This window comes from Pinus tabuliformis, chromosome 8, assembly GCF_031772625.1.
Source record: "Pinus tabuliformis cultivar Carrire ecotype Pingquan chromosome 8, CPIR1, whole genome shotgun sequence".
Taxonomy (NCBI): Eukaryota; Viridiplantae; Streptophyta; class Pinopsida; order Pinales; family Pinaceae; genus Pinus; species Pinus tabuliformis.
Window position 1 is genome coordinate 986,290,339 of NC_142294.1, and position 20,037 is coordinate 986,310,375.

General features: G+C 36.5%; 1 protein-coding gene and 1 pseudogene across 1 annotated transcript; one reads left to right on the plus strand and one right to left on the minus strand.

Annotated features, from left to right (window-relative positions):
• Window positions 1-7,647: 7,647 nt before the first annotated feature.
• On the plus strand, window positions 7,648-8,124 carry LOC149238722 (uncharacterized). The gene has a single exon (XM_089369655.1). It carries the CDS (start codon window positions 7,648-7,650, stop codon window positions 8,122-8,124), a length of 477 nt encoding a protein of 158 aa, XP_089225781.1.
• A 1,049-nt stretch (window positions 8,125-9,173) lies between these two features.
• On the minus strand, window positions 9,174-13,311 carry LOC149238723 (putative pentatricopeptide repeat-containing protein At5g09950 pseudogene; annotated as a pseudogene).
• Window positions 13,312-20,037: the final 6,726 nt, after the last annotated feature.

Sequence of the window (20,037 nt, forward strand, 5' to 3'; positions counted from 1 at the left end):
TCCCATCCAACATCATACACGTGGCAAAGAGACGGTTTGGAAAACCGCCCTCCATCGCACACTAACGTCTGGTCAGCTTGTTCAGTGCGAAATTGTTCTTTGTCATTGGATCTCTCTATGTGGATCAATGGTCAAGATTGTACATGCAACTTGGAGGGGTGGCCCATTAAACTTCAGTTGTCTTTGTTGTGCATTATCTTCCTTGGTCATTGGTTTAGGCACCAGAATGGTCGGCTCAGATCTAAGGATCGCTTCCAAGGACTAAGTGGCGGGAGTTTTTGCGGGCTTACGAGGGCGGATGGCAATTTTGGGTTATTTTTCTTTCGGGTCCGGCTTCTCTGTTATCTTCTATGCAGGTTGAGCCTTAAGGTTGGAATCGGTGGATTTCGGGCGGATCAAATGGGTGAAGTTTATTCCACCATTCGGACCTGAAATCTGTTTAGTATGGTTTCTAATTCTTCATCGGGTCCATTTTTGGAATCAAAGAATATGCCTCTTTTGGCTCCGATCAGGCGGTTTAGGCATTTATTTGTATTTGGAAGGTCTCACAGTTAGTTGGTGGGCCTGTGGCCTGGATGTCAAGCTTTTGGCTTGGTACCCTAGCCCTGAGTGGATAGTTGACTCTATGTCCCTCAAGTCTCTCAGGGTAGTTGTATTATTTGTAATTTATTTCTATGTTTCTAATGAATAGAAGGTACAACTCTTGCTTCAGCAAAAAAAAAAACATAGTTCTAGACTGGCAAAGTAACGTTCAATACAAAATATGAATTAATATCTTCTAATCTAGGCTACCAAAGCTTGCATAGATAGAAACTAAGTTGTGAGATATCACGTCTCAAATGGATCATATAACAATGGTCTCCACTTGTGGAGATTGTTGATTGGGAATGAATCCTAATCACTCATGCATTAAATGGAAAGCTACTCTAAATCAAATCAAAGGAAAGCAGTCAAGTCTAGCTAGCTAACTAAGTATTCATTGGGATCTCAATGGGTAGAAAATTAGGTTGTAGTGTTTCTATTCTACTCCCATGGGTGAAAGAGGCTTGCAACAATACTTTGTATACCACTCCAATAATTACCCAAAAGCAAGATTAGACTTGTTTTAAAAGCAAAATATCCACTTAATCAAAAGAAATGATTGTGGTATATCAGCGAAGGCTAATTTACACATATGTAATAGAAAATTAAAGAGAAAATAGAGAGGTATTTACCAAAAAAATAATGCACGAGGGATTAAAATATGTACACATGAAAGATAGGTGCACATGCCAAGAGATTGGAAGCCCTCCAAGCTTTGACTTGCTAACACAAAGAAGATTATTGACTATAGAACCTTAAAGCTATTGCATATATAATGAAGAGAACAAGTACAACATTTAATTAAAAGTGTTCCCCTTGTCTCCACTCTCTACGATTATTTATATATTAAAAAATGAAACTAACAAGCTAATAATCGTCCATGAGCTAACCATATGCTTGATAAAATCCATAGTCAGCTAATTCAACCTCTATGGTAGTTGAATTCGTGTCAGATCACAGATTATAGAAACATATGCATATTTCCTTGTTGTTAAAGTGTGAGTTTCCCTTCTATGATAATGTTGACTAGGCATCTTTTTGTGGAATCTCACTGATCCAGGAGGAATTCGTCCATTTTGTGAAGGTCGGGAACAAATCCCATGTTCTTGATTTTCTCCAAACCACTTGCAAATATCTTAACAAGGGATAAATTACCACATCAAGTTATTTCCTATAAAAACTAGTAAAAACAGGGGGAGGCAGGAGAAAGCGGGGCTTTATTCAGCTCTGACGGAAAAAAATGTGTTGATGCTTGGGGACTTGGTCTCGCGACAAATAAACAAGCGGAATATCTTGCTTTGTGGAAAGGCTTGGAATTAGTTGTTGCAAAGAAGATATCTAAACTATTAGTCTTTTGGGACTCAATGACTATGATCCATCAAATGAATAAGGCTAAGAACTCGTCTTGTTCTGATTGTTCCACCTTGCTCCATAGAATTATTTTATCTTCTTCTCAGTTCGTGTAGTTGAACCTCTTCCACGTGTATAGGCACCTGAATCCAGTGCCAAATGTCAAGGCCAAAAAAGGATCCACCTTGGACCAAGGCATTTTGCAAATGGATAACCATTTTGAATTTCCCCCATCCCTTAAATATGTTTGAAACTCCAAGGCGCATTTATCTTCACATCAATATTGTCATTAATGGAAAAATTCATCGAATGTCATTTAGGTCATCTAAATCCTATCCAGCTTGTTACTCGGCTTGAATTATGAAATCAAAGGGCCTCAGGATCCGACAATTTTTCCTCTTCCAACCATGGATCCTTTGGGCTTCCTCCTGGTGTTTCATCTACATTAACAAGTGGGCATGTTATATTTCCCATCTTTGGTATAAGACGTTCAAGGCATTTAATTCAGTTCTAGTGGAATTTGTGATGGATTTCCTCAGCCTCGAAATTTCCTTCATTGAGCAGAGGGATGTTTTAATCATTCCCTTTAGCAACATTCATCAATCTTCACTTATCAATAATGTCAAGGATTTAGACATGGCCTTAGAAATATTGTTTCAGTTGGGCTCGTGGCAAGGTCTCAGTCTTGTCTATTTAACAAACTATTCGAATTCTCAAATTTTCAAAGTTCAACTAACCTCTATTGGTTTTGGAGTGTGGAGAAACTTTATTAGTATGCTATCTGGTAGGGTGCATGGGTTCCTCTTAGTGATGGCGGATCTCCCATCAATTCTAGAGAATGTTAACGCCAACATGTTGTTAGACAAGATTCTAGAAGTAGCTAAAGCACTCCTTTCTTCTATCCAACAGTTGGAGAACATGGTGGAGAGGCAGAGGCATCCTTTTCAACTTTTTATTAAAGCCAAGCTTCTCAAACTTCACTTTCATTTGGAGCAAACGATGAATGGTTTGCATGAAGAGGTTAATTCCCTAAGTGACAGTGTTTCTGCATTAGAGGTTGACATTGCTCAGCGCGACTTCAAGGGGGTTGGTCGTAATGTTGTTGTGGAAAGGAAATGGCATTGTTGCTCACAAGGGTCTGACATTGATGAACGTGGTCGACACTAACGGTCTTGGTTGATGTTGGTTGTGGTCGAAGTTGTTGGTCTTGGTTGGTGGCTAAATTTTGTCAAAAAATTGAATATCAATGTTGCCATGTAAATATGTCTTAGTACTTGGATCTTTTTGTCAAGTTTTTAGTAGTCATGTTTTTAGTACAAGAAGGAATTGCAGCATCAAAGCTAGCAATCTCTTTGTAAGGTTTGATAATCTCGTCTTTTGTCAAAAGTCAAAAAATTATGTAAGGATTCCGGCCCATAACCCACCTTTTTATTAATATTGAAACCCTTTCCCGTTCCTTAAAAAGAAAACAAAAACCAATAAAACCAAATTTTCAACACTTAAAATTTGCTAAATAACAAAAATTAAATAAAATAATATAATATAAATACCTTTTTATAGATTTATTTAGTTCTATTGGGAAAATATACGCAAAATGAGGCAAAACTGAAGGAAATTGAGGCAAATATGGCCAAAATGATAATAATTTAAGTGGCTTTCTCACACAAAATTGAGGACCAACACCTTCCAATCGTGTTTTTGGCCACTTCACCCTTACTGGCACCTCCAGATTCAATTATTTAATTTTGTAATTCACAAGGAAGAACATTAATAGGAGGCTTTGCATTCCCTCCTCCTACGTTGAAATCTCAAGGCTAGATAAATTGTTGCTTCTACCCTCATTTAGGCTATAAACTAGTCAAATCCGCCATCATCATCTAGAAGGACTGCATCATCTGTTTGACTTCACAAATAATGATGATGCCTCAATCACCACCCAGTGATGGTGGTGGCAAAGGTGGTAGAGGTGGTTGTGATGCCTTACCATTATCCCTCCCAACCATGATATCTTGAACAAGCATGAGTACATTAGTTGGTCATTTGCTTCCACATTAATTCACACATACTTTTCATAAATTAATATGTTATTAATTAAATAACTAGCATGAGGACCCACAGGCTCATGATTATGAACTCAATGCTAATTCTTCAATCACATCATTTCTACCTTTACAATGTATGCTTTTACATCCTATTTCTTACACTATTAAAGCTTTCTAAGAGTTTGACAAGTGAGATTCCCTTGTGCTTCACACTTATACACATGTCACTAAATACACTACCTCTACCTCATTGGATCATCTTCCTCTTCCAACACTATTGTAAATGGTTTCTTAATTCTTCATCACATTTGGTTGCCTCTTCTCAATGGTTTGATTTTTCCTTCCTCTTTAAGTTGTGTTGTCTCCATGATTACTTTTCTTCAACCCTCAATACATAAGCCTAATGTGTCTCAACCCCTAACCAAAACTTCATCATACAAATCTTTCCCCAAATGTAAGAGCTTAGCCCATTCACATATCTAGCAAACAACTTGGGAACTCTGTATACTCTTTGATAGACATCTCCATTCATTTTAAATTTTGCAACCTACATAGTAAAATCAATTCAAATCATAATTCACTACTTGCTTTTCAACTTTGCCATCGTCCTAATCCATTTCTTGATCTTGTTTTTTCCTTGCACCTCTAAATTTAACAACCTTTCATGCCACAATGAAGTGTCTTTTGTAAGGTCTCTAAGTATAGAAATTTATGAAATTACTTCTAGTTTTGTAAACAGTGAAATTTAGAAAAATCCCTATTTGTTTTTCTTTGAATTTGATGTCGATCCTAGGCTATCCTTGTTTCCAATTTTGCTCGTCACCAAATCACAGAAACCTTTCAGCCAAACTGGGCACAATCCTTGGTACCCAACTCTAAAATATTTCGTAATCCCTGTGCCCAAAAGTTTCAAGAACAATTGCTCAAATCTCCGGTTCTCAATTCCAATCTCTCAGCTCAGCAACTTAGTCTTCAGTTTCCAATTTCCTTCAATGTTCTTTTTTTATCTCCCTATATACATGGATAAATAGTTTTCCTTAAGCAATTGTCGTCTCATCCATTGCCCTCCCCAGATTTTATTCACTTAATCATGTGTTTGCGTGTAACCTCCAAGTACTCACTCATATAAGTGAATATTTATTTAAAAGGTATACATAACTTAAATTTTTTTACATTTTTTATTATATCCTTTAAATACAATGAATAGTTATACTTTGGTATTTTATCAAATGTTTGTTACATTTAATATTTAATTTTTAACTTTTGACATTTTAATTATAATATTTAAATTAAAAATGAATATTTATACATATTTATATTAACAAGATTGGAAGTGTAATTTTGTTAAATATCTTTATAATTACGAAAATCTTTTAATATATATATTTTGAGAGTATTGAAATTTAGGTAATATTTCCCTTCTTAATGATCTTAGGTACTTAATCCCTTTATTCTTCGTTTAAAAATCTTTTGTAATTATTTAATAAGGATATTAGCGTAAGACATGCGATGTATGCATATGTAGCTATCATATGCATTTATCATATGTTTACTAATATCTTTTTGCTTAAAATCCAAAATGGGTCATTACATCTTTCCAGCGTTGCAAATGCAAATCTCACTCTTCAAAGGATTTGTATTCCTTCAAAATCTAAAAAAATCTAAATTGTTGTGGATATTCCATTGGAGCAGTTCATCGCAATAGATTTTGATAAAATACTAAAATCTTTATTGTGAAAGTTAGTTTCCTTTAGATCTCAGATTCTTTAATTGTTTTCTTTACGCTTAAATGTATGAAACAATGGAGATGTGAAAAATAGAGTGGAAATCTTTCTCCCTTTGTTCTACTCTCCAACTTCCCACTCCCAGATATTTTGATCAAGTATGGAACAAATACAATGACATAAAATGGAACGCCTTCTCTTAGTGACTCAATATTTGACATTGCTCAATAGCCACCTAAGGTTTTGACATTTCCAACCCTCAAGTAGAGTTACAATTGTGGATCTTCTATAATCTTCCTAAAAGTCCACATGTGGCTAGTCCCACATGCATGAATAGCGGGGGCCGATGTGGCATCATTTCATACTATGGTGGTCAACAAGATAGGTCAAATTGTGGGAGGCATGACCTTTGCATATGAGCTCCGATTGACATGATTCTTGCATTGTTGGAAAAGTCTCTTTAGTGTAGGTCAATATCAAAGGGTCTTGGCATGAGTAATGAAAGTTTTGAACCCCAAAAAATGTCGTTTTATGCCTTAAAATGGCTCTAGAAAGTTTCACTGCAAGTTGATTCCTCTGATTTTTTTAACTTTAAAAGCATAAAGATAGATGACAAATAATATAATGCTCCAATCTAGATCGATTTCTCCATCGCACTTATCCAATCAATCCATTCATTCAAATTTAGGTTCCCTGAATATGTTAAGAGTATCCATTGTAGCCTGTAGGTCATTCTTTCAAATTAGAAATAGCTCGTTATCTGACCTGTGGGGTTTTCAGCTCTTTCCAATATCAATCCTTCTCCTTCAAGCTCACCTCTGCTCTCATCACTGTCATATTATACTACCATTGTTTTACCCCTTCTTTGAAAAGCTTCCATGACATCTAACCTTCCTATTCTGATTTCAACATCTCTGTGATACCCTCATTACCAGCTACCCTACATGGTCTTCCTCAACCTCTTCATACAGGAAATCCTTTTCTCTGTGCAACACTTCTCTCTTTGTCGCAACTCTAACCAGTCCCAATCCTACAGTTGTCTCTCTACCTTGACAACTCTAGCCAATGATCTCCTTCGCTGGAGTTGTCCTCATTATAGGCTCACCCTAGCTCTAACAACACTTAATGCCACAACTAAAAATCATAATCTTTGACTAAATCGAGGAACATTACAAGAGATTTAACCTCATTACAGGTATAGTTCAGTGACCAAATAGAACCCTCGACACTCAAAACAAATATTGGTACATAGGCTCAGTATTCTCTGAACTCACTACACTCAGATCAACAACCTAATGTCTTGTTGCTTTGAACCAACATTTGAACTGTTGGTTCAGAATCACAGTTCCCCTGCCAAATCACACATGCTTGCAACGTTCTCTCACAGCTCACAAATTCGCAGACATTTCTTGTGGACTCTGGACCTGGTCACGGCCTCTGGAAATGGAATTTGGATATCAATCACTCTTTTGAACCAGCCTCTTGTGAGTTTCACAGCGTCTTTCCTTCTCTCACTGCGATAGATTATTTTATTTCACTGGCTGGTTTTTAACAACAAGAATCTGACGTGGGATAATTTACAAAAAAGAAATTGGTGTGGGCCAGCAATCTGTCCTATTTGCAAAGCGAATGAAGAATCCAACTATCATATTTTTCTGGTCTGTCCTCTTGCTATGAAGATATGGAAATCACTTGCTGATCAATTTGGGCTGAATAGGATTTCTTTCTCATCAATAAGAGAGGCTTTTCATTGGTGGAGCAAAATGAGAACTGATTGGAGGCCTATCCCGCTGATCTCTATCTGGTCCATATGGAAATGGAGAAATAAGGCACTGTTTCAAGAAAGAAAGGTAAGTTTTACACTTGTTATTGATTCTATCTTATCTCACCTTCCCATCAGCAGGCCCCCTCAAAATCAACAAAATGTCAAGAAACAAGCTGGGAGCTCGATGGACCTTTCTGTTCTTCCTCGTGCTTATTTTGACGGGGCAGCCTTGAACGGAATCTGCGCTTGTGGGGTTTACATAATTCCTCATGTGGACCAGCATATTAAAATCTCATGGAATGGCGGGAAGGGATCGAATAACAAAGCGGAGGCAATGGCCTTGGCTGGTCTCCTGAGCTTTTGTGACTTCCTAAACATTCAAGGACTACACATTTTTGGTGATTCCAAGGTGATCATAGATCATGTGAGATCTGCTCATATCATTCAGAATATCAATCTTTTGGGGTGGCTGGAAAGAATCACATCTATATGGAATTCTCACAAGGATTACTCAATTCATCACATTGGAAGGTCATTCAACAAGGAGGCAGATGCGCTGTCCAAAGAAGGTCTTTCCTCTCCAAACGAATTATGGCAGGTTTCCATCACTGTTGGAGAAATTCGGCACAACATCCAGGAATTCCGTCTCCCTGGTACATAGCATAATAGTTTTCTCTTCTCATATCTGGTACGTTGTATGAACCTGTTTCTTCTATATTTTTGATTCCTTCTCTTCTCATATATGGTACGTAGCATGAACCTGCTGTCTTCTATGTTTCTTCTATTTTCTATCATCCTCTTCTATTACAGATGCTATTATTCAGCAGATCTTTATATATTTTGATATGTCCAGAGACGGAATCAGTCATATCCTGTTCTGATATGGATCTATATCATTCCACTGTTTTGCATGTCAATGCTCGGGCTCTTATAGTTTTCATTCTCATGATCCTTCTTCATGAGCTATTTGGATGACTCCAGCTATCTGCCAAATGTTGTATATTCCAAAATATCTATGAACATAATACAGCTTTTTTTTCTTACTGAAAAAAAAAACTCATCTCAACGTCGATCTTCCAATGGTGGTCCGCATTCCATAGTTGAAGGATAATATTATAGTTAACCGCATCAACATTAGATCACGGAAGGCATTTTATTTTCTCCTGGTTCCATGTGGTAAGGATAAACCATAAACGGCAACCATAATTGGTCATTGTTGTGCCAACAATGTCCCTCAGAATGAAGAGGGATTGTTATTTATGGCATATAACTGAGATTGAACTAAGTCCAGATATTCGATGAACAGTGAAGACTTTGATCAAGTAAATAACTGAGATTGAATGCGGTCCAGATCTTCGATGAACAGTGAGGACTTTGATCAAGTAATCTCCTGTCCAAAACAAAATAAATCATGCTGAAATGGAAATATTTGTAGGTGATGCAAGATTGCCAGCCACCCATGGCTGCCCCTGCTTCAATGGATACATAGTAATTGACCCGCAATTGTCTTTCCATAGACATTACTTATTTGCTGTTATGTCTTCTATATTGAACGATTAAAAATATATACCCTATGTATGGCTTACGCTGTGAATTTCCTCTTCTCGAATGCACGAGAGATAATCAAGGTCAGATAAAAATGGTTCAGTGCATGCTACTAGCATGACATGACACGCATATTCACATATTATTATTATCTGCACCAAGAACGCTGTTAAATTGCTTAATGCTTTGCCATTACTTGAACAATTATGCTGCTTCCATCTGATGCTTCTGCATGCCGACCTTTGCACACAAATTAATTGATGAAGCATTGTGATGTTTGGGATGTACATGATTAGTTATCAACATGCTCCTGTACCAGAACAAGTTTTCTCACTCACTTTATTTCCATGTAAGATATTCTTATATATGAAAAAAAAAATACTGATAATCAGAGGTTGACGCTATACAAATCAGGCATAGAACGCGGACTAATCCTTAAGAAAGCACAATACGATAGACATTTCAACCTTCTTTATCACGAGGAGGATGATGTTCTCACAGGCAGCCATCAATTGTCTCATTTGAATCCCTTCCTGGTATTTTTAAATAGAAGAATAGTGTAGGAAAACTCTTCCATTAATATCATTGACAATATGATCATATATCAGTTTTCTGAAGGTGTATATCGTCTTCTTCCAAAATTTCCCAACCCCTGGTTATGAATACAATACCGATAATTAAATAGATTATGTCTGCTTCCTTATTCAATTTTCATCACCAATAATCTCCACAGGAACATAACCCGTCCATGAAATGGTGATACCGATTGGAATCCCTAACAACAATTTTCCGGCCAACAATCTGGGAGATTAACTTAATGGCAGAATGGCAGTCACCACAAACACGAAGATTTTTAATGACTCGGATAGGTGTCCCTGCAGGTGTCTGAATAATCCCAAAAGCAATGGCCAACTTCTCACTATGGTAAGAAAGAAAGTGCTCCTTCTGCTCCTGCTCCACATCATGTAGCACAAAGTTTATATCAGGAATGTATCCCATCACCTTCATCTGTTCTGTCAGACTTGCGAGTTTTGCATAAATCTCCTCTGTCTCTGGATGTGATCTGTCCCCTACTAGAAATGCATGCACTTCATTCTTCAGCTTAATCCAGCTGTACCCGGGGTCCTTTTTCACCCCCTTCTCTTTCATCATTGTTCTCACCTTCACTGCATCATCCCATTTACCAGATGAAGCATAGATATTTGACAGAAGCACATAACTTGCAGCATCTTGTGGTTCTGACTCAAGAAGGCAATCTGCTGCCCGTTTTCCTATCTCCATATTACCGTAAACTCGGCAGGCACCAAGCAAGGTTCGCCATATGAAAGGGGTAGGCTTTATTGGCATTTTGTGAATGAAATCCTCCGCCTCTGCTAAGCAACCTGCGCGGCCAAGAAGATCAACAACACAGGCATAATGCTCCACTTTCGGAGTAACACCGTGAATTAGGCTCATGGAATCAAAATAGTTTCGACCCTTATCCACTAGACCTGCATGGCTGCAGGCAGATAGGACACCAACAAAGGTGATGTGACCTGGCTTTAAGCCTTCCAGTTGCATTTGATCAAAAAGTTGCAAAGCTTCTTCACCATGCCCATGTCGAGCATATCCTGAAATCATAGCATTCCATGAGATATCATTTCTGTTAGTCATCTTGTCAAACACGTAATGTGCGTCCTCTATACTCCCACATTTAGCATACATGTCTACAAGGGCACTTGCAACAACAATGTCTGACTCAAATCTAGCTCGTATTATACTGGCATGGGCTTGCTTTCCATGTTCTAAACTCGCTATGCTTGCACATGCCCTTAGAACAGTGGCAAAGGTGAAATGATCCAACTTCATCCCTTCCTTTTGCATTTTGCAAACAAGTTTCAAGGCATCCTCGCCATATCCATTACAAGCATATCCTGCAATCATAGAATTCCACGAGACTGCATCCTGTTTTTTCATTTTGTTGAACAGTTTACTTGCTTCAAACATTCTTCCAGATTTGGCATACACTGCAACAAGGGCATTTTCTAGGCAAACATCTAGCTCGAATCCAGATATGATTATGTGGGCATGGACCTGTTCGCCATATGCAAGTGTTTCAGGGCCTGTAAGTGCACCTAAAATGCTAACAAAGGTGACATTGTTCATTCGCATATGTATCTTTTGCATACGCTGAAATAGTTCAATAGCCTCTGAAGTAAGCTCATTCTGAGCATATCCTCCAATCATAGCATTCCATGATATCATGTCTTGTTCTGGCATTCTATTAAATACTTGGCGTGAAAGTGCAATGTTTCCAGATTTAGCATATAATGTTATCAGAGAATTCCCTACAGACACGTCTAACTCCAATCCAGTTTTGAATATGTCAGCATGGATTTGCTTACCAAGTTCCAGAGATTCTAAACTCGCAGCTGAACTGAGGACACTGGCAAATGTAACAGCATCTGACTGCAGGGCTGCCTGCTGCATTAGACCAAAATATTTCAAGGCCTCCTTGTAATGTCCATTCTGAGCATACCCTGAAATTATAGCATTCCATGAAACCAAATCTAATTTGGGCATTAGGTTGAACACTATGCAGGCACGGTCTATGCTTCCACATTTGGCATACATGTTGACAAGGCCATTACCTACAGAAACATCCAGCTCATATCCAGTTTTAACAGTGTGTGCGTGGATTTGTGTGCCCAGGTCAAGTGATTCGATATTGGCACAAGCACTGAGGGCAATGGCAAATGAATTTTGATTCAAATTTATACGTGCTAGATGCATTTGATTATATAGCTGAATAGCATCCTCTTCACAGTTGTGCCGGACATATCCTACCATCATGGCAGTCCATGAGACCACGTTCCTATCAGGCATTCTGTCAAACACTTGGCGTGCACTGTCAGGGCTTCCGCATTTAGAATACATGTTCACGAGCGCACTCCCCACGAACACATCTGAATTATATCTGGTTTTGATGACATGGATATGGACTTGCTTACCCTGTTCCTTGGCTAATAGGTTCGCACATGCAGTAATGACAGAAGCAAATGTAAACTGGCTCGGCTTCACACCCGAGCGCTGCATTTGGCAAAAAAGTTTCAGAGCATCTTCGTCATAACCATGTTGGACGCAAACCGAGATCATTGCATTCCATGAAATAGATTTACGTTCAGGCATTTTGAGAAAAATTTGGTTTGCATAAACCATATCACCACATTTTGCATACATATCAATGAGAACGTTGTTTAGAACATCATGTGATTGGAGTCCCACTTTCACAATGTTGCCATGGACTTGCTTTCCGCATTCCAGAGCTTCTGGTCCTAACATCGCGCAAGCTCTAATCACACTACCAAATGTGAAGTGTGTTGGCTTCACACTTGTTGTTTTCATTTGACGAAACAGATCAAGGGCTTCCTTCCCACAACCATGCTGAACATAACCATTGATGGTTGCGCTCCATGAAACTACGTTTCGTTCAGGCATTTCGTTGAATACTTTCCGTGCATCCTCCAAATTTCCGCTCTTAACGTACATGTTAATAAGGCAGTTCCTTTGAAAGAGATCTGGTTCAAATCCAACTCTCGCCATATTAGCATGGATCAGCATGCCTTCTTCCCATGCCATCAAACTTATGCATCCTTGCAAAAGACAGGTATAGGTAGCAGAGTCTATAGGAATGTCCTTTTGGGTAATGACACGGAAAATTTCCAGAGCTTCATTGAATCTACCCGTCTTGCATAACGCGCCCACATTCAAACAATAACGATTGCCCTCTTTGCCTTCGCGGTCAGCTTCTTCTTGTTCTAAAACTCCCCGGTTTGCGGTATTGACGATAGCAGAGGTAGAGGTGATTGTGGTAACAAAACAAGCTCTTATTATTCTGTTATTACAGAAATGGCAGGATACAAATTTCCGATCCCTTAAAGTATGGTCCTTCCTCAAAAATGTTTGCAATACATTCTTAAAATGCTTCATTGTTTATTGTTTATCCATGGTTTGTGTAATTAAACAGAAATGAAAAATCCATTTCTTCTACACCAGGGTTCTGTAGCAACACATACCCGCTGCCCGTTTGGTTCTTGATCGTAACAATTTCCAATGGTGTATACCATCGGCCATGGGAGGGAGGATACAGCTTCCACTCCAACCCAAATTTATCCTATCTGTTCTGTTTTAGAAAATGATTCGACAAAAAGACCATCTGTGGCTCATCACAAACGTGTCCTTCAAAATAAAATTGCTAATTTCTGTAGTCCACTTTTGGTGTAATATTTGTTTTTCCCTTCAAGAGATTCAAATTCAAATTCGCCTGCTTTTCATTATAACCCCAGCTTAGAGTCATCGTCAGGTCAATTAATGTATAATAAAAACTTACCATTTATGAAGAGTAACAATATCTTGAACTTGAATTTATTATTTATTATTTAAGATGAGTATTTTGAAGGTCATGTTTTGAGAAAAGACTAATTTGTCTTTTTTTTTGTTTTTTAAGTATGGATAAAGATAGAAAGATAAGTTTGGCTAGCAAGAAGGGTTGATCACCTCCTTATAATACTTTAGCTTCATTTTTCCCTTTAGCTCTTTATCATCTTACAATTTATTTTTAAATTTGGAAGAATAGTATTTTTAATATTATCATTATTCTCCAAGATGATCTCCTCCTTTATCCCCCCATGGTCGAGCCAAGACTAAGCATCCTTGTGTCATCCTTGCTTGACCCAGAGGTGGAGATTATAGCTAGAGCTAGAAGTAATTTTGGGGAGTCTCTTGGCATCCATGTTGTAAAGTTGCTTCTTATACGTGAGATACCTAAACATAACCATGCTTTCAATGGGGGAAATGCTAACTTCAATCAAAAGGATAGGATATGGAGTATTTTCTTTAATCTTGAAGTTGTAGGTTATAAATTGATTTTTGATCAGCCCGATCTTTCTCAACGATTCTCTAGATATACTGCAACCCCAAACCTCACATCCATATTAAATAACAGGGGTGTCAAGAGTCTCATACATGAATTTTTTTTTACTCTAAACCCAAAGATTAGTTGATTTACTGTTGTTTTCAAGCTCATAGTAAGGGTTCCAACCTCCAATAATCATTTTCTCAATGCTATAATTCCAGTTGAGCTGATGGTGAATATCAATACCTAAATATTTGTATGAAGAAACCTTCTCCAAGTGATTGTTATCATAGATGAAACTATCATGGTTGATCTTTTTGGATTTAATTATTATGAATTTAATCTTGGTGGTATTAACAATGATACACATCTTGGAGCAGTAATCCTAGAGGATCTTAAGTTGCTTGTCAAGATCTACACGGCTTATGGCTAGAAAAATGATATCCTCGGCATAAAGGAGAAGAGTAATTACCATGCTAGCAAGCTTGGGGCCATCACATCCCGTAGCTTCCAAACACTCTTCTAGATTATCGATGTAAATGCTAGAAAGGGTTACTTAACATCGATATTGCATTTAATTTCTTTAGACCAACCCTTGGTGGTCTTAAGCTTGACGCCAACATCTTCATATAGCCTAATCACTACAACCCTCAACTCAAGAGGAACCATTATTTCTCTGAGTCTTTGCCATAGCTTATCTCGAGGAACTACGTCGAAAGCTTTTCTAGAGTCAACAAAATAGCATAAGAGATCAATTTTAATATTGTGACATTATTTGACAATGATCCTAAGAATGACAAGATGGTCAAACAGTTTAATAGAATAATTTTAAAAATTTATAAATAAAGTAATAATTTAGTTTAAAAAATATTATCATTATTTATAAATAAGTAGAATTTTATAAAATTAAATTAAGTATAAGTTGATTTTTTAAAGTGAACACTTCAATTATCACAAAATATAATATTAATCTCACTAGTTAGTATTAATAAAATTAACAAATATTTCTTTTTAACTTTTTTTCATTGGTTATTTTACTAATTTTGTAATGGTTAATTTTTTTTACTTTTGACCTCATTCTTTAGTTTTTGGATTCTTTCTTTGTTTCATTCTCTTGTTGGATTATATTTTCTTCATCTATTCCTCGTGATGATGATCCACATTGGTTGGTTTAAAATGCGTCATCAATTAATACATTTATATAAACCTGGAAGACAAACATCTTAATACTTCTACTCCCAAAATCCCCCATTTAAATTATTTTAACACCTATCAATATTCAAAACTGACAATAAAAAATAATACATAAACATTAATTTAAAATAAACATTTATTAAACAAATATTTTAATAATAAGAATAAATATAAAATTAATTAAAAAGAATTATCTACAAAATATTTTGAAAAATATTTTATTAACTAAATAAATATTTATATACTAAAATGATTAAAAAAATCAAACTAATTAATTTCCACCTAGTATGTAATTATCATCAATAACATCAAAGAATATATATATATATATATATATAAAAGGAGAGTATAATAGTGAGGTTCCTCGATGGGGTGTCTCCTAGAAAAACTATAGTTTTGATGACATCTCCTGCGAACATTTGTCGCTGTTAGATTTTTTTGACAGGTAGGTTAATAGTGAACATGCATAAAATTTGGTTGGCCACCAAGGTGGTGGTCCTCGAGAAGGGAGAAGAGCACAACACTTGGAAAAATAAATCACATGTGTGGCAGGAGCGTTGGTCATTTGAAGTTAAGCCTTAGTTATTCGATGCGCCAGAAATGTCCACAACATGGTGCATCAACTTGTGTGTGTGGTATTATGTTGGTACATTCCTTACTGTTTGTCGGCTTGGAGATGGCATGCCCGACTCCTAGTGGATTGGACATCCTCGCCTCTCAATTTGACATCGAAGGTATGTTGATTAATGAGCAAAATATGGTTTACAAGATCCAAGAAACTGGTTGCGATTACAAATTCTACATTTGGCAAGCACGGGACTAGTATGTTATCTCCCTCATGTCTCGGGAGATTTATATCTACATGGCAGGGACCTTAGGGTAGCAGAAAAGTCTATTATGGAGCGCATTCTCATGACCCTCTCTACAGTTCCTTCGCATTCACATTCTTAAGCGTTGTGGTCTCAAGGCAATACCTCTTCAACTATCTGAGCAGCGCAGGGGAGGTATAGCTTACTGGTTATTTTGTTTCACCTTTGAATTAGGGTCTTTGTTGTATCGCATTGTTGAAAGTTTGTTTGATAAAAGGATCTATTGCAAACCCTGCTAGTCCTCCAGGTGTTTGTATGGTGATGTTAATGTTGTGTTGTGGTATAAAAGTTCTCATATTATTTGTCGAGGGCTGTTTTTGTTAAGACCATTGTTTATAGTGTTGCATACAGGTCAAACAGAGTCACTATATCTTATTGTGAGATGTTTTTTAAAGGAAGCTTTAGTTGGGTCAAACTTATTACGAGTTTGCAACTCCTCGGACCTTCTCCGATCCCAACATTTAATGGTTATTTCATCCATAGATCAATGTTTTTTGTCCTTTTTTTACACAACTCTGGATTTGGACCCTCCTTTGAGCTTGTCGTAGTCCTTCTCTCAGCGACTCTTGAAAATTTGGATCCAATGGGCATCTCCTTTCCATGTCTAGTTTGGTGTGTGGAGTTTGGTACCCTACATCCTTTTCCATCTGGTTTTGATAAGGTTTTCGTCAAGGTCATAACTGCCTATTACAAATTCTTGTTGCATACTTTGTATGTTATATCCCAACTATGATTTTATGTGTCTGTTATAATCAATAGCCTCGGTGTAGGGAGTCCTTTCAATTTGTTTTGCAGGCACATTCTCACTATGGCTCCAAGGCTTCGCGCATCATGTCTTCGAGGGGTTCTTTGGGCCCCTCCTCCTTGTGAAATACGAGATCATTCAGTTGGGAGTTGGTCACAAATTTTTTCAATGCGACACCTTTGGAGGTACATGAAGAAATGCTTCAACTAGAAGCCAAAGAATTTGGAGATCAAGTGTATTTCTCATATTCTGACATCGAAGGCAGTAGTCTCAAACGGACACTAGACCCGGGAAACTTTCATAGGAGAAGGATACACTTCCTACATTCTATCATTCATCATTGCCAAATGGAGACTCTCATGAGTATGCTCATTAGAGACCACTAGGTAGAAAACTATAAACTTTTTTCAGGCCAGGAAGACATCAAATGCATTCTCAGAGACATTAGATATAATTTGGATGACATAGTGATTCGGTTATCTAGCATTAAGCGCTTTATAGTCTCCAACTCAAATATTGAATCCAAGGAGAATCTGGAAGGACCTAGTGTCATCAATGCACCAGCACAAGCCTCCCCTCAAGCTAATTCAACTAATTCATCACCGATCATCATTTTGGATTAAGGAGTCTAGCTAGAGCTTTTAATAAGTTAGATTATCTAAAGGAAACCTCGATTTTGGTTTTTTGTTCTTATATCTATCAGTCATGTCTATTGTGTCTAAGTCTATTAGCCTACAATTGTTCTCTAGTTGTTCGTTGTGTTATTCCATAGTTGTTCATCATGTACTGGTCTAAGTGTTTTGTGTTTTTTGTATATGACTAGCCATAAGTCTTTGCCAGCTTATGCTCCTAATATATCCTAGTTTTTAAATAGTCTTTGGCATGTAAATCCATAGAAGTACCATGTCGGCTAAGGAGATAAATATGTGATGGTAATTTTGTAAAAATGTAAATTTTTGCTATTAATAGATACTTAGTGTGAAATTTAAAAAAAATTAGTATAATAGTGAGTTGTATACCATTAATATTTTACAACATTTAATAACAAAATGCAAGCAAAAGAAATATAAATTTTATATTAAAAGAAAGGAAAGGATAGCATTATCAATTTTTTAAGGTCATATGTGAGATAAAAGAAATAATAAGGATTTAATGACGAAAGTAATGGTTAGATGTTAAGAGGAGTTTTGTTTGTTTATTAATTTTTATTTTTTTTGGTTACTCATTGCCTCATTAGAGATTATAGTTTTCGTCTAGCAAGCAAATGGAATTTTCTTTATATTAATTCACAATTTTTTTCATGATAACTTAAGAGTTTTTCAAATTATTTTTATTCGTGCTTCATTTAAAATTACAAAACATTTTATGAATTTCCAAAAAAAAATTGTAAGCTTGATATAATTGATAGGATTAAATAGCCCCCAGTGGAAGGTTATTTTTCCTTGGAATTGTGAGATTTTTACAAGAAATAAAAATAGTTTTTTTAATTAGATGAATTGGTGGTAGGTGACTCAATAAATCATTGATTTGTAGTGGATGATCTATTTGTTATTGCAATTGATATCATTGCATATGTCAATGCAATGGATGGCCTTTCACTACAATTGATATCATTGTAGTCGATGGTAGGTCATGGCTATTTTCATTCCTGCCTACAAATCCAAAACTAGAGCACAACAAATTTTCCACATGCTCACTACCTTGCAACCTCCCAATTACCTTATTACCAAGAAAATTATGCAACAAAACAGTCTCCTCTCACACATTCATAGGTTCTCTCCTCGCCAGTGCTCTAAGATGCAAGTCTAATTCTTCTACATATAAAGGTGAAATTATTTTATTTTATTCTTCAACGGGTCCTTCAACTACCTTTGTCTCTATCTTTGCCACTATATATGTGGTCTAGGTGCTTGTAATATGGAACTTAAACTATTTATTCCTTAATTGGTGAGCTAACTAACATGAAGAGTTAGTGAATAGATATAGTGGCATAGGTTGTTGTCAAGGAAGCCATGGACTGAGCTTGTCTAGATCCAACACTGAGAACATTCTTACATGTTGGATGACATCTTCTACCATTCATAATGGATAATTTTTTCACAAGATGATACCTCTATTCTCTTTGTTTCAACTTATGTTTTTATATTTTTGTTATTTTCCTAAGCTTGTGTTTTGATTTCTTCACATTTATACTTACAAATAGATAAATGTACAAGAGTTAAAACCAAAATAAATATGTCACACATAATCAAGAAAATTATCAGAAAAAACAATATCTATCTGAGTGAATGTAATATACAAGTCACTTGTATACATAAACACAATTAAGTTTATATGCGTAACAATTGTTGTCTTGAAACTAAAAATATTTCTCCTAAAATTCTAGAACATAACCAATCAACCAACATTATACCATATTATTTTATGGTCATTCTCTATGCCACGTAGTGCTACAAAAATAAATGCACATAAACTAGAACGAAAAAAGAGCATAAAAAAGCTAGTTTCAAAAGTGAAGAGGAATTTTGAAAATGTTTCAATTGATATTGTTCTTTATGAATCAAAGTTGTTTAAAATTTATATGTGTCAAAAGCTTCATTTATGTGGATAGATTCAAATGACAAAAAGGAAGCTAGCAACAAATCTAACAGAGAGATAGATAGAGACAACAAACAATTATAAAGAACTTATTGGAAAAGCAAGTTCCTAACTCAGTGCCATTTTGGTTCACCACCCCATCCTCATTATGGGTTCTTTCCATCCATGCACCTGCCTCTATTGTGGGTCTAGTTAAACGACCCCTACTTTTCCTTCTCCCCCTCAATGCTTTCTTCTTTTGTTCTCTATGACTGCAATTATTGGGGTTGAGAGTTGCTTCTATTCATATTATCCCTTGGTTTAACTCATTTCTCTTTCCTTCTTTAGTGGGATATGGTTCCTTAATTATGTATGCCTATGATGTTTGCAATTTTAGCATCCTTCCCTCCTTGGTCATATTTCTATGTATGTCATCCTGGAGCATAAAGAAGTTGAAATCCTTTCAACATGCTTGTCAGATGCTAGTATTATGTGGTTTTGTTGTTCCTCTTGCTTATGTTTGTGATTTATAACCATGATCCTTCCTTATTCCAAATATGGGATGTTAAAGTGTTCAAGATCTAGCAGAGAAAGATTGCAACCACAAAGCTTGTCCATTTGCAAATGAGAAAATATAGGAGTACTTCATTTTCTTACAACATAAAAGCTTAGGAGCAACAATAGAATCGGGAAATAGTTGTGGGTATAGGCTCTATACCTAATGGTGATACGTGTTTTCCTAAAAGGAAC

What these genes read in the sequence shown, in the direction of transcription:
- LOC149238722 (XM_089369655.1), top strand. Translation starts at nt 7,648, where the DNA reads ATGGACCTTTCTGTTCTTCCTCGTGCTTATTTTGACGGGGCAGCCTTG.